The following is a 15,166-nucleotide window of genomic DNA, read 5'->3' as shown; positions in this document are numbered from 1 at the left end:
GAGCGTTCTGAGGATGGGGGTAAGGCATATTGTTGAGGCAATGTAGGAGGAGCCTTCCCTAACCTTGAGGGTGCTTGTTACTATCAGTAGGTGCAAACATTCTAACATTGCTTACCTCGATGAGCACAACATTTAGCATCTCCAAACACGAAGTACAAAAGAGAACAAAAGCAAAATACTGTGGATGCTGGAAATTTGAAATAAAAACCAGAAAATGCTGGAAACGCCCAAAAGGTCAGCATTTGCGGGGAGAGAAACAAGGCTAATGTTTCAGGTTGATGACCTTTCATCAGAACAGGGCTTTAAACTAATGAAGGGAGGGTGGGAGGATTCAGGAAAGAGTAAATTTAAAAGCAGCGAGAGAAATGTCAAGGCTCCAGAGCGGAGTAGAGTTTTGGGTAAAAATAAGCAAGAGTGGGTCAGGAAGGGACAGAGAGAGTAACCAAGTTAATAAGGCATCAGTGACTAAGGTGACCTCAGGGAAAAATAGAAATAAGTCAAAGCTAAAGGCACTATATCTGAATGTGCAAAGCATTCGCAACAAAATAGATGAATTAATAATGCACATAGAAATTAACAGGTTTGATCTAATAGCCATGTGGTTGCAAAGTGGCCAACTAAATATTAGTTACATAATTATGTGTGCACATAATGAAAAGTGCTGCTTGTTTGTTTTTCAAAACTTTAAAATTAGGGGGACTGGGTGGTGCAGTGAATTTCTTTTAACATTTGTTGGGAACTAAATATTCCAGGATACCTAACTTTTAGAAGAGATAGGCAAAATGGAAAAGGAGGAGGGGTAGCCCCGATAATAAAGGATGGGATAAAGACAGTAGAGAGAAAGGATCAAGAAGTAAAATCCGTTTGGGTGGAGCTAAGAAACAGCAAGGGGCAGAAAACATTGGTGGGAGTTGTTTATAGGCCCCCAAATAGCAGTTGTAATGTAGGGCAGAGTATAAATCAGAAAATTAGAGGCGCATGTAACAAGGGTAATACAGTAATCATGGGGGACTTTAATCTAGATATAGACTGGGCAAACCACATTTGCAGTAATAGTGTGGAGGACGTGTTCATGGACTGTATGCAAGATAGTTTTCTAGATCAGTATGTTGAGGAACCAACTAGGGAACAGGCTATTTTAGATCTAGTATTGTGCAATGAGAAAGGGTTAATTAATAACCTTGTAGTAAAGGGGCCTTTAGGGAAGAGTGACCATAATATGATATAATTTTATATTGAGTTTGAAAGTGATTTTGTTAAATCCGAAACTAGGGTCTTAAATCTAAACAAAGCAAACTATGTAGGTATGAGGGGCAAGTTGGCTACGGTAGATTGGGAAACTACATTAAAAGGTATGACGGTAGACAAGCAATGGCTAGCATTTAAAGAATTAATACATAATTTACAACAAATAAACATTCCTTTAAGGCACAAAAACCCCACAGGAAAGGGGAGATGATGAGTGGGTAAAAGATAGTGTTGTCTGCAGAGGAGGATGCATACCCTCAAAGTACTCCTAACTCCATAAAGTATGTGGAACATTTTGATGAGGCTGGGATAGCACAACATTTTGTAACTCACTCAAAAAAAACCTGTCTTATGGTTGCATTGGTATTTTATGTAGATTCTCCATCAGGCATTTGTGGCTGGTAAAGCGGAAATGGTCGTCCAAACTAGAGCACTTTTATTTTGGCAGGCATGCATCGGGGAAAATGAACACTTGGTGGGTTAGTCCCTGAAGATACCCCTAGCTTCAGTAGATAATTGATCTTGGAGAAATGTATATTGTACCTTGCAATTTGTCATACCTTGTAGGTAATATAAGTTTTAACTTTAATCATATTTTTCATGTCTATATTTAAGTTCTGTACAACCTTTTAGTGAAGTGGAAATTAATGTGAGGATTTTTTTATTAAGGTGAGGAAGACCAGTGTATAATTGATGGCTGGGACTGCACTTTTCCAAGTGACCGCTCTAAAATTGAACCAAGTGCAAATTCTGAAAGAATATGTAAGTATTTAGTTGTTACTGATTTTTATTTTTAAAACAAATATTTAATCATTTTTAGTTTAATGCAGTATATTAGTTACATAATTATGTGTACATAATGAAAAGTGCTGCTTGTTTGTTTTTCAAAACTTTGAAATTAGGGGGACTGGGTGGTGCAGTGAATTTCTTTTAATATTTGTTCATGGGATGTGGGCGTCGCTGGCAAGGCCAACATTTGTTGCCCTCGAGAAGGTGGTGGTGAGCCGCCGCCTTGAACTGCTGCAGTCCGTGTGGTGAAGGTACTCCCACAGTGCTGTTAGGTAGGGAGTTCCAGGATTTTGACCCAGCGACGATGAAGGAATGGCGATATACTTCCAAGTCAGGATGGTGTGTGACTTGAAGGGGAACTTGGAGGTGGTGGTGTTCCCATGTGCCTGCTGCCCTTGTCCTTTTAGGTGGTAGAGGTTGCGGGTTTGGGTGGTGCTGCCGAAGAAGCCTTGGCGAGTTGCTGCAGTGCATCTTGTGGATGGTACACACTGCAGCCACGGTACACCGGTGGTGGAGGGAGTGAATGTTTAAGGTGGTGGATGGGGTGCCAATCAAGCGGGCTGCTTTGTATTGGATGGTGTCGAGCATCTTGAGTGTTGTTGGAGCTGCACTCATCCAGGCAAGTGGAGAGTGTTCCATCACACTCCTTACTTGTGCCTTGTAGATGGTGGAAAGGCTTTGGGGAGTCAGGAGGTGAGACACTCGCTGCAGAATACCCAGCCTCTGACCTGCTCTTGTTGCCACAGCGTTTATGTGGCTGGTCCAGTTAAGTTTCTGGTCAATGGTGACCAGAAAATTAAACACTGCCCCTTCAGTTCTGTGACCTGGGTTTGACTCCATTCCAGACTGATGGCATGAAGTTCTGCTCTGCCTGCAGGCTGTCGGGGTCCTGCATGAAATGTGTTTCGGTAATCTTCGTCCAGCCCCAGTACAAAACTGCTAATTTTGAACTAATTGCCAGTCTTACTCCGAGCAACCGTAGAATGATTTGTATGGAAAGTGGAGGAATGATCATCTGAAGTTGGAGCAGATTAGAGGCATCTTCACTCTGCATCTAACTGCTTCACCTGACTGTGCTTGTTGCTAATAGTGGGTGCCTGAAATGGAAACTTTTCCTTCCCCAGCACTTAAAACCTTCATCTAGATAAGGGCAATTAAAAAAAAAGTTTAAATTTTGCACTGAATTTGTAAATCTGTCCCTGGATGTCTAATAATTTATTTTTTCATGACAGGTGTGCTTCTCACAGAGTTCTATAAATTTTATGCACAGTTTGACTTCGCTGGAACTGTCATTTCACTGAAGGAAGGTAAAGTTCATCTTGTAACTGACTTTATTGGTCCTGAATCAGACAAAAAGCTCCGACTTGGGCCAATTAATATCCAGGATCCGTTTGAATTGAGTCACAATGTTTCTGGAAACATTAATGAAAGGACAGGACAAAAGTTTAAGCGACAATTGGATGAAGCCTCCAAGTACTGTCGTAGCCTGCAGTATCAGAGAAAATCCAACAAAGGGAAGATCTGGGGCATAGTCAGATTGTTTCAACCTCTGAGTAGCACTGACTGTTCCCCTGCATCTTCTCCAGCAGTGGATCGTAGTCCAGGCAAAGAATCGAGCCATGATGAGAACATGTTAACTATTCCCTTCAAGCTGTCGTGCCTTTCTGAGCAAACCAGGGAAAGATTGCATGGATGTCCAGATTTCAGAGAAGTCTGGTTTGACAAAGTGTGTCACGCTGTTCTATATGTGATGGAATCTGTCCTTAAATGTAGTTGTTCATGTACTGAGGGAAATCATGTACAAACCGATGGTGTAAAGATTAATAGCTTTAGTGGAACTAGGAGCAAAGAGGAAGAGAAGGACAACTTTGGATTGAAGAGACCGTATCCTGTGGAAGAGATACCAGAAACATCAAGCACCAAAAAAGCAAAGATTGAAGCCCTCCAGTACCAGAGAGAAGTGACATGGCACTGTGCTGTTTGGAGCAGAGTATGGCTTGGACGGAGAAAAGTGAGACGTCAGCTCCATTACAGAACAAATGAATCTGCTGCAGACACTAGTGTGATTATCAGTTCCTTGGAAGTTGAAGCAAAAGTTACTGAAGCTATATTGCAGCAGGAAGAGAATGGGGATAAATCCAGCCCGTTAATAATGTTTACACTCAGTGCCTTTCTGGTTGGAGGTAATGAAGACACAAGGACTATGATCAGAGTCACCCCCATTCAACATACTACTTTATTCCTGGAATTCTTTCATTTTCTAGAATCATTTGTTCCTAAGATGACTGAAAAATGCTTTGAGAAATCTGACTAAAACTTTAAGGACGTGGCATTGATGTGGTTGCATTTGATATGTCTGCATTCTTAATAGCTATTTTTTTATAAAATACTGAATTGACCTCTGAAGTATTACTGAAAGCTTTTTTTCTCTAATGTACAATGAGGTTGCGTGTTTCTTGGCAAAGCATTGAGTAAATCTGAACAGGAGTAGATCTATCATATAAATAGTACAGGAAACTTTGTTATATCCGGCACCGACGGGACCGAGCTGTTGCCGATCTATCAAAACTGCCGGACATACAAAGTTAATGTTGAAGCATACGGAGGTTTTCATCTCCGTATCTGACAACAAACACTGTTGCTTAGCAACCAGTCGGCCCGTACCTTGGAAGCGTCTCTGTAGCTTAGCAACAGCTTCAGAGAGACTTTCCAGAGCCCGACTGTTGAAAACAAAGCCACGAGAAGAAAAAAAACCTAACAAAACGGCTCCTGATTTCTGCCGGTAGATCGAGGTTTCCGGACATACAACCTCCGGATAAACCAAAGTTTCCTGTATAACTATTAAACCAGGGATCAAAATAAACATCTGTATTGGAAAGCAAAAATGCAGTGGGGTGACCCTGGTGATGAAGCTCATTATTGCACCAGCTTTCTGCAGCAAAGAATGATGGTATGTGGCTTCTTTCCTTTGCACAGTGAACTGATCTGAGCTGGGGTTATCCGGGGAGAAATCTAGTCGAGGTGTTTCCTCTAATGGAGAGAAACATCCGAGATTTCTACATTGACTTTCTGATTTTACTGACTTGGCAAGATTGAGCTTAACGGGGATCTCGAGCTTATTTAACAGACTACATTTCAAGATGGGAATGGAATCTTCTCTCCAGTTTATGGACATGTGCTTGTGACACTGCGCTCGGATTCATCAACAGTGAATTTTGCCTGTGTGAAGATCTGTTTTTGGGCACTGTAAATGCTCTTTCCATGACTAGCCTTCTATTTTCATTCTGCGGTAGATTATCTGCTTCTTGGTACTGATTTGTTTGCTTTTGTTCTTGTACTGATCTGGCAAAGAAAGTTTTTTTCCAGACTCTTGTACTCTTGCATCAATAAAAAGATTCTCGGCTTATATGTCAACGGTTACGTTTTCAAATATCACTGAGAATATTGGATTTGGGATTTTGCCCATAAGCAGGTATTTGGCTGATACTCACTATCTGAACATTTTATATTGATGCATAAGTACAACAATGCAGGAAAAAGCTAATCTTGTAAGACAGAGCAAACTATTAGAGATAAGGAAGTGATGTGTGGCCTTCCTTCCTCCCGCTTCCTAATTATTTCTCAAACTTGGATTAATTATATCACTATCATTAATTCTTCAGTGTGAATGTCCTTCATGAAAAACATCAGAGTGTGAGGGTAGTCATCCATATTAAAAGATGCTGTTCGTGTGGAATGGGCAATAATCTGCTCCATAAACTTGGTGATTTTGTGGCTGTAATCGAGTTTGAAGGGTCCGATGGCAGTTACTGCGGGTGCATGTCAGAGCGGGGGAACCCATTCGGACTGGTAGGTGGTGGATAGGACACAGGTGGCCAATATTGGGAGAGGAGAGGAATCTTGCTGAGCATCATCACGCCATGTAAATTTTTTTTTTAAACATTGTTGAGGATTACAATTATCACCATTTTTCATACTCGACAATTGCACGAATGATTCGGAAAACATTTGGAACAAGCTTATTTAACACCTTTTGAAATGTAGTGCGTGAAACACAAATGGAATTCACTGAAAATCTATATTCACGTGTTTCCTGGAATTCTGCAGCCATTTTAATTTTGAACTTTCCCATCCTCAGAATTACATTGTGGATCTGATGAATGTTTAATCACTTTGGGTTTAGCATTCCAGGCCCCATCGTATACACATCTTTAAAATGAAATCATCAGCTTTATAATGAACACATAGTAGTGGATATCCTGTGGTATTGCTCCTGGTAAGTTTGATGAACTGTTTTGTAATGAAAGGTGGTTATACCATCTACCTTGCAATGCAGGATTCTGCTGTTAAAAGTGGAGGTGTGCTTAAGGTGGCCTGTGCCTTTAAGAGCACAAAGTTTAATTGCTGTTTTGTAAGTGAAGTTTGCAAGTCAGAAGGTGGATGTATATTTCCGGCACCATGTCAGAATAAAATGGCTTGAACATCTTGATCTCTCGTGTTTTTGACACTTGGAAGTGTGACATTTGAAATGTGGATGCTCTCAACTTTTATACATATGTGTGTATTTTTATAGTTTGAAATTTGTTAGATTTCTACAAAGTATGTTTTAAATTGCTTAAATGTTAATTCTGAAAATAAACTTTTTTTGATGCTTGACCTTTTATGGTGCTGATATTTTACTTACCTATATTTTCTCTCCCCAGCCATTGAATGTTGTTAAACAAGGCTGCACTGATCAGAACATTTAGCTTCTGTCTGGCTGTTCACAATATTGGCCCAGAATTTGCGGTCGGAATGACGGCGAACTGGCAGCATTTGCCATCATTCTGCCTTTGAAACTGACCGCAACTTCAGGGTTTAGCGCATGTCTGTCATTGACAGCTCTGAAACAGGCTGCGCCGTGGACCCCCACCCCCCCGAGCAGGCAGTGTGTGTAATCAGCCAAATCATTGAAACTGACGAAAACATCGGCTCTTCCGCGGTAAGTACGCTGTTAAATTCCCCACTAAAAGTTAGACTCAAAGGGATTAGGTGTAACTGGGGTTTTAACAGTGTATTGACTGCTAAACAAATGTTAGGGCCCTGAAAAACTAATTTAAATTTTGTGCAGTGTCAAATTTGTCAATTTTAATAAAAATTAAATTTTTTAAGAAACTTTTCCAAAAATTAATTTTTTAAATTTATTTATGTTTGTCCATCTTTATTTCAGGTTTGCCTTTTCCCTGTGTGAGAGCCCCAATCTTTCTTTTGCTCTCTCAACTATTTTAAGAGCTTACTCACTTCCTTTTTTGGTGTCTCTTGAGAATTCTGCCTTTTGATTGGCTGCTTAGACAGCCTGTTGACGTCACAGCAGTTCGAACAAGGGGATCCCCATCACAGTCCGTTAAATTGAAGGTCAGAAAACCCGAAGTTCTTGACACAGGGATTGCGAGATCCGTGTGCGGAGCAGACTTCGGGGCCAGCAGCAAATGACTTTGCTTTGCTGCTGACTGTATTGCTCTTATCCTGATATCACAGAATACTGCTTGCAGCAGAATACAGCTAAATATTGAGAGAGAATTTCCTTCAGCTTGTTCACCTTGAAAAGATGCTACTGTTTGCTGATATGATTTTCCCTCAACTGAAAAGGACAATGAATGATGAAAGTCCCTTCTGGCCTTTCCCGTCTCTTTCTCTGTAAATATCCTCCAGCTCTATAACCACCCCATTCCTCTGTGCATCCCCCTCCCCATTTGCCACAACATTGGAAGCTGTGACGTCAGTCTTCTATGCCCCATGCTCTGAAATTCCTTCCCTAAAGCCCTCTGCCTCTTCACCTCTCTTTCCTTTTTAAGACCCTCCTTAAAACATACCCCTTTGACCATGCTTTTGGTGATCCTTCCTAATATCTCGTTTGGCCCAGCATCCATTTTAGATGATTATGCCGCTGTGAAACACCGTGGGATGTTTTTCTATGTTAAAGGCGCTATATAAATGCAAGTTTTATTTTACAGCGGAGATATCTTTAAGGGAGTCCAGTGGGGTTTTTGATGTTTAATAAATAGAGCTTAATAACAGTTAAGGAGCTCAAAAATTACACTGTACACTTGTGCGGTGACTTAACACCCAACCCCCTTTCCAATCTCCTGCATCCAACCCCCCACCCCCCAAGAAAAAAAAATGCTATTTAATAGGTCAGGTAAGGTAAACAAAATTATGGTGTAAATTTTCATCTTTATCAAAGTAACATGCAGGGGCCACATAACTGGAATTCAGACTTTGATGGCCTACAATTTCTGAATATTAAAATGAGTGAATGGAAGATCGTGGGCTCATGAGTCAGCCATGCGCCCAAATGCCAACGCACGTTCCTAATGCGCAATGCATTTCACCGGGAACATGAAAATTGTAAACTTACCCTATAATTGTTAGAAATTAGAGCTAAGCGTAAGAGTTGCTGCCAATAGAATGCAAAGATTTTATATATCCTGTGTAACATTAACCTTTTGTGTTTATAATTGTGGGTATGAGTATTACAGGGAATAATAAGATTTGGAAATGAGTCCCATTAGCCTGTGCCAAGCTGAATTGACTGCATCTGCCACTGCAATTCTGCACGTGATCAGTAGGAGATGCTTGAGGTAACTCGCCTGTTACTTTTTCCATAATTCTTGCTAGGGATGCGCCTGGCCTCTGGAGCTTCTCTTTTATGACCTGGCGGAGATCAGCAATTTGATGCATGGGGAATCCTAGCCATTGACTCATGCTGTACACCTCATATTATAGCATCAGCACACAAGCGAGCTGCTTCAAAGAATCAATAATGAACTTGCCTTCTTGAATACCTTCACGTGTGGAGCATAACTCGTTGCATAATAGTCCACACGAAGACTGGCGCAGAACTTGAATGTGGGATTGAAGGAACTTTGTGAAGAATTGAAAGATAAGGTTTGCAATGCCTCGTCAAAGGTATAGAGATCAAAATGTGATTTAGCCTGTCAACTCTGAAAGAAATAAAGATTTTGTGCACGGAGGATGTCTGGTCTGAAGGAAGGTAACAAATGTGGAGTGGAATCAATAGAAGAGTGAATAGCATTGGATAATGAATAAAACAAGTCACTGATTACGAAGCAGCCACAGAGAGAGAGAGAGAGCATAGTGGCAAAGAACTGCTGTTTTGAGTTGGAAGAGAATGTGAGCTGTATTTTCAATTATCTCTTAGAGAACTGGCAACTGAAACCAGCAAGATAGAAGAAGGTTGGATTAACGTAAATTTAAAAATAAAGCTTTGGCAATGGACTTAAAGATTGCAGTTACAGAAGCAGGAAGTCTGCAGTTGATAATTCTTTTCAGTAAAATTGTGTTTAGCTGCTCTAAGAGGAGACTTGGAGGCGATGAGTGAAGGTAAGATTGGCTTGGTACCTTGCCAGATATGATGAGCAGAATTGTACTGAGATGCACTGGACTACTAGGCATAACCAGACTGAATCATGTCAGAATGTGGTAGAGGATGTGCTCATTAGAATGTTATTTCTCTGGCATGAGAGATGTTTAAAGGGAGCAATAGGTAAATGTGTTTCATGCACAACCCTTCTGGTGATGCTGTTTACTTCAATAACCAGAGTTGCTGAAAACCATAAAACAGGAGTTCACTGAGGCACCTCAGGTGCAACTTAACGAATTAAATGCCAAACCTCTTTGAAAAATGAATTAAGTATCGTATACTCCAAATAAAAAGACAAATTGTGGATTAAAATGATTGAATCTTAGAAGATGTCATATGTGAGTCGTACATAAAACAATTACTGTGCAACTCACAAGAGGATTACAGATGAGGAAGACCATCCAGAAATACCCTACATTTTCCTCTCCAATGCAGCATCTAATTGCCTCCAGTATATCTAGAAATCCATTTCATGTGTTGGTCACTCAGAAGAAAAACTTGCTGTTATCAGTCTTAAATGTATGTTTTACTTGTTTCAACCTGTGTTCCTATGACCTCACAATAGAGTTAATATTCTGAATTTACCTTTTCCATACCCTTATCTGCCTCGTATTCTTATTGCCTCTTGGATGCCGCCTTTGCAGGCTGAAAAGCCCAGGTTTCTCTAGTCTTTCCTTGTAACTCGGATCTCTGACATTGTGGCTCTCCTCTGCACTGCCTCCAGTGCTTGAATCTCTCCCTTGTTTCTTGGTGATCAAAACTCAAGCTGCTGTCTGACTGAAGCACTGTACCATTTAATCATGGCCTTCTCTAACTTATAGTCTACTGCAGACTGTAATTTTACATTCTATTGGCTTTGCTAATTGCTGCTTTGCATTGGTTGGATGTGTTAAGCAACAAATCTACTAAAACCATTCTGAAGTCTCTTTCAACCTCATCCTTCGCTATTTCAACACCGTTCATGGTGTATGTGTGTTGTCCATGAATCCTTCCTATGTGCAGTAATTTAGACCTATCTGTATTAAGTTTATCGGTCATTTTCCTGCCTGGGTATATATCTTGTCCAACTGTATTCTGTAATTTCTGAGCTGCAACTTTCAATTTCACTGTCCCTCTTGAGTTTGGTATCAATGGAAAATTGGATGAGTTAAAAATCAGGATGACTTACTCAAACTAGTTGAACAATTGTAGTACGCTGGCGTTATTATACAGTAAGGGAGAGAAATTGGCCAACCCTCAAACGGGCGTGGGGATCGCGGACGCGATTAACCTGCGCTCGTTCATTGCGTTTCAGGCAGAACGGTAAATTGGTGCTGCCTGCTGCTTTATATGATTGCTGCGTGCAGCCAGCGCCACCTGTGCTGTTCATTGCCTGCACGCATCAGCAGAGGGCTCGATATCATGAGTGGCTAGCGCTACTTAAAGGCAGCCTGCACCTCTTAAAGGGATGGTGTGCTGTGGCTGCGATAAGTGGTGGGAGTCATTTGAAAACTGAATCTGTGCTGTGATTCTTTGAGCAACGGCTGAACATAGGAGAGAGAGCGTGCACCAAAGTTTTCAGACACTGCACTGGAGGTCTTGGTGGAAGAAGTGGAAAGAACGATAGATGTACTGTATCTGCAGGGGGGCAGGAAGTCCTCCAGGCAGATGCACAGGAGACCAGTGGGAGCAAGTAGCAGCGGAGGTCAATGCCAGGAGTGTTGCTCCAAGAACATGGATGCAGTGCAAGAAGAAGTTTAACGATGTGACATGAGTTGTCAAGATCTTCATCTTCAAATGGCATATGCTACCAGTAGATGGTGTAGCTCTGTTAATAAGGGATTGAGATCAGTGCAGTAATGAGAAATGATATTGGCCTAGAAGATCAAGACGTAGAATCAGTTTGGGTAGAGATAAGAAATAATAAGGGTAAAAAGTCACTGGTGGGAGTGGTCTACAGGCCCCCAAACAGTAGCCACACTGTAGGACCGAGAATAAATCAAGAAATAATAGAGGCTTGTAAGAAAGGTACGGCTGTAATCATGGGAGATTTTAATCTTCATATTGATTGGACAAAACAAATTGGCAAAGGTAGACTTGTGGAAGGGATGGTTTCTTGGAACAATATGTTGTGGAATCAACCAGGGAGAAGACTATTTTAGATCTGGTAATGTGTAACAAGGCTGGATTAACTAATGATCTTGAAGTGAAGGATCCTCTTGGGAAGAGTGATCAAAGCATAGTAGAATTTCAAATTCAATTTGAGGGTGAGAAAGCTAGGTCTCAAACTAGTGTCCTGAACTTAAATAAAGGTAATTACAAAGGTATGAAGGCAGACTTGGTTAAAGTGGACTGGGAAAATATATTACAGTGGAAGACTGTAGAAAAGCAGTGGCAAACATTTAAGGAGATATTTCATAACTCTCAGCAAAGATATATTCCAGTGAGAAAGAAAGACTCTAATGAAGGATGAACCACCTGTGGCTAACTAAGGAAGTAAAGGATGGTGTCAAATTGAAAACAAAAGCATACAATGTTGCAAAGAATAGTGAAAGGCCAGAGGATTGGGAATTTTTAAAAAAGCAGCAAAGGACGACTAAAAAAATGATAGAGAGAGAAGATAGCTTATGAGAGTAAACTAGCAAGAAATATACAAACAGACAGTAAGAGCTTCTACAGGTATATAAAAAGGAAGAGAGTAGCTAAAGTAAATGTTGGTCCCCTAGAGGATGAGTCTGGGGAATTAATAATGGGAAACAGGGAAATGGCGGAGACCTTGAACAAATATTTTGTATCGGTCTTCACGGTAGAAGACACTAAAAGCATCCCAATAATGGATAATCAAGGGGCTATTGGGGTGGGGGGAAACTTAAAACAATCACTATCACTAGAAAGAAAGTACTAGGCAAACTAATGGGACTAAAGGTGGACAAGTCCCCTGGACCTGATGGCGTGCATCCTAGAGTCTTAAAAGAGGTGGCTGCAGAGATAGTGGATGCATTGGTTGTAATCTACCAAAATTCCCTGGATTCTGGAGAGGTCCCAGTGGACTGGAAAACCGCAACTGTAACGCCCCTATTTAAGAAAGGAGGGAGATAGAAAGCAGGCAACTATCGACCAGTTAGCCTAACATCTGTCATTGGGAAAATACTGGAGTTTATCATTAAGGAAGTGATAGCAGGACATTTAGAAAATCATAATATAGTCAAGCAGAGTCAGCATGGTTTTATGAAAGGGAAATCATGTTTGACAAATTTGCTGGAGCATGGTCAAATTTCAAATTCAGTTTGTGGGTGAGAAAGCTAGGTCTCAAACTAGTGTCCTGTATGAAGGCAGCTGGCAAACTGTAACTAGTGGGGTGCCACAAGGATCGGTGCTGGGGCCTCAACTATTTACAATCTATATTAATGACTTGGATGAAGGGACTGAGTGTAATGAAGCCAAATTTGCTGATGATACAAAGATAGGTGGGAAAGCAAATTGTGTGGAGGACGCAAAGAATCTCCAAAGGGATATACCCTGTAGATCGGCTAAGTGAGTTGGCAAAAATCTGGCAGATGGAGTTTAATGTGGGAAAATGTGAGGTTATCCATTTTGGTAGGAAACATAAAAAAGCAATTATTATTTAAATGGGGAGAGATTACAAAATGCTGAGGTACAGAGGGATGTGGGGGTCCTTGTACATGAATCACAAAATGTTAACATGCAGGTACAGCAAGTAATTAGGAAGGCAAATGAAATGTTGGCCTTTATTGCAAAGGGAATGGAGTATAAAAGTAGGGAAGTCCTGTTACAACTGTACAGGGCATTGGTGAGACCACACCTGGTGTACTGCGTACAGTTTTGGTCTCCTTAAGGAAGGATATACTTGCATTGGAGGCAGTTCAGAGAAGGTTCATGAGGTTGATTCCGGAGATGAAGGGGTTGTCTTATGAAGAAAGGTTGAGCAGGTTGGGCCTATGCTCATTGGAGTTTAGAAGAGTGAGAGGGGATCTTATTGAATCATATAAGATTCTGAAGGGGCTTGACAGGGTAGATGCAGAGAGGATGTTTCCCCTCGTGGGGGAATCTAGAAGTAGGGGGCATAATTTCAGAATAAGGGGGCACCCATTTAAAATGGAAATGAGGAGGAATTTCTTCTCTGAGGGTCGTGAACATTTGGAATTCTCTACCCCAGAGAGCTGTGGAGGCTGGGTCATTGAATATATTCAAGGTGGAGATAGACAGATTTTTGAACAATAAGGGAGTCAAGGGTTATGGGGAGCGGGCAGGGAAGTGGAGTTGAGGCCAAGATCAGATCAGCCATGATCTTATTGAATGGTGGAACAGGCTCGAGGGGCCAAATGACCTACTCCTGCCCCTACGTCTTATGTTCTTATGTCTTATGTTCAACTGCACCACTAGCCTCATCCGCTGCTCAGTTCACTACACCCCCATCACACACCGATGAACAACCTCTATCAGTCAGTACTCAACCCTGCATTCATATGCTGTACCTCAGTCTTACATTTAGCATTGTTGCAAACCTCTCACAGCTCGCACACATTAGCAACTATTCAACCATGACAGCCACATCACCCACACATATTGCAGGACATTCACTGACACACTTCTCTCTTTCTTCCAGGAGAAGGTGGCACATAACAGCAGGCAGCAGCAAAGAACTGAAGAAGGAATAGCGCTCCTGCATGTTTTAACCCCCATGAGACAGTGCTGGCCATCATGGGAAGGGGCTCACTGAGGCTGTGGCCACTGGCAGGACTGAAGTGATTGATGAGGGTATCTGCATAATCCTCCTTCTCTCATCCCACTTCTGCCTTATCCCTTCAATCTCTTCTGACTTAGAAGCTGCAGATGGTGTAAACATCTTAAACGTCTTACTTTTTCCTCTCCCCTCACCACAACCCAACCCTTGTCCCTGTTTCATTTCAGATACCCAAGAACTGGAGGCTTCCCAGTCAGTGGAAGAAGAGGTAGAAGACAGTGAAGATGAAGAGAAACAGTCACTCGATCTTACAGTTGCAGCCACCAGCACCTTTCCAATGTAAAATGGGTGATCACCTCCATCGGCACACCTGTGGAACCCACCATGATGCAGCATCTGATGGCCGATGTCTTCACTTCCATTGCAGCAAAAACAACTTCCATTAAAGCTCTGAATGCTAGAATGGAAGTTCAGACTACTGCTATTACGGCTCAGGATGCCACTGTTCAAAGCAGCTTCCAGGGCGTTGCAGCAGTCCATCAGCCTGTTCTCCAACAGATTAGTAGGATTGCTGATGCGCCGCTCCCCGCGGGAGAGCGACAGTAGCTCCATGTAGCATGAACCTGCTGTCCTCTCAGGATGACAGCATTCGTGCTCCCAGCCCTGCCACTCGGCCAGAGCCCTTGCTGTTGCCTGTCAGCCAGCCAGCCCAGACCAAAATGGTGCAGCCTGAAGCCGGGCCTTTTAAGCCCAGGGCTGTTCGAAGTCACCCTCCAAGGCCAGCTACAGCCTCCTTAATTGAAGGTCAGCAGCCTTCCACCAGCCATGCTGCAGCCACAGGGGCAGCACCTCGTGGGAGCACTAGCACAGGCAAAGTTCACACGGAAGACTGGCACTAACAGAATGCACAAGGGGGATTAGTTTATTTTTGTATGCATTGTATTTATAAATTTGGATTGGAATGTGCATTTTCTGGTGGCTTTTTTTGTGTTGTCAGAAAGAGGACGATGTGATGGTCAGTG

General features: G+C 41.9%; 1 protein-coding gene across 2 annotated transcripts in view; it reads left to right on the top strand.

Moving 5' to 3' along the window:
- Positions 1-6,693, top strand: part of tut1 (terminal uridylyl transferase 1, U6 snRNA-specific) — a 39,344-nt gene extending 32,651 nt beyond the window's left edge. For both annotated transcript variants that reach the window (XM_085966325.1, XM_085966324.1), the window contains exons 9-10: positions 1,918-2,010; positions 3,270-6,693. In XM_085966325.1, coding sequence (XP_085822451.1) covers positions 1,918-2,010; positions 3,270-4,351 — 1,175 coding nt within the window. In that variant the 3' untranslated portion in view covers positions 4,352-6,693. The remainder of the gene's footprint in view (positions 1-1,917; positions 2,011-3,269) is intronic.
- The last annotated feature ends 8,473 nt before the right edge of the window (positions 6,694-15,166 follow it).

Source organism: Somniosus microcephalus, chromosome 24, assembly GCF_052327205.1.
Source record: "Somniosus microcephalus isolate GS21.2 chromosome 24, FLI_Smic_1.0, whole genome shotgun sequence".
Lineage (NCBI taxonomy): Eukaryota > Metazoa > Chordata > Chondrichthyes > Squaliformes > Somniosidae > Somniosus > Somniosus microcephalus.
Note: the sequence above shows the minus strand (reverse complement) of the source record. Positions and strands in the feature narration are given on the sequence as shown.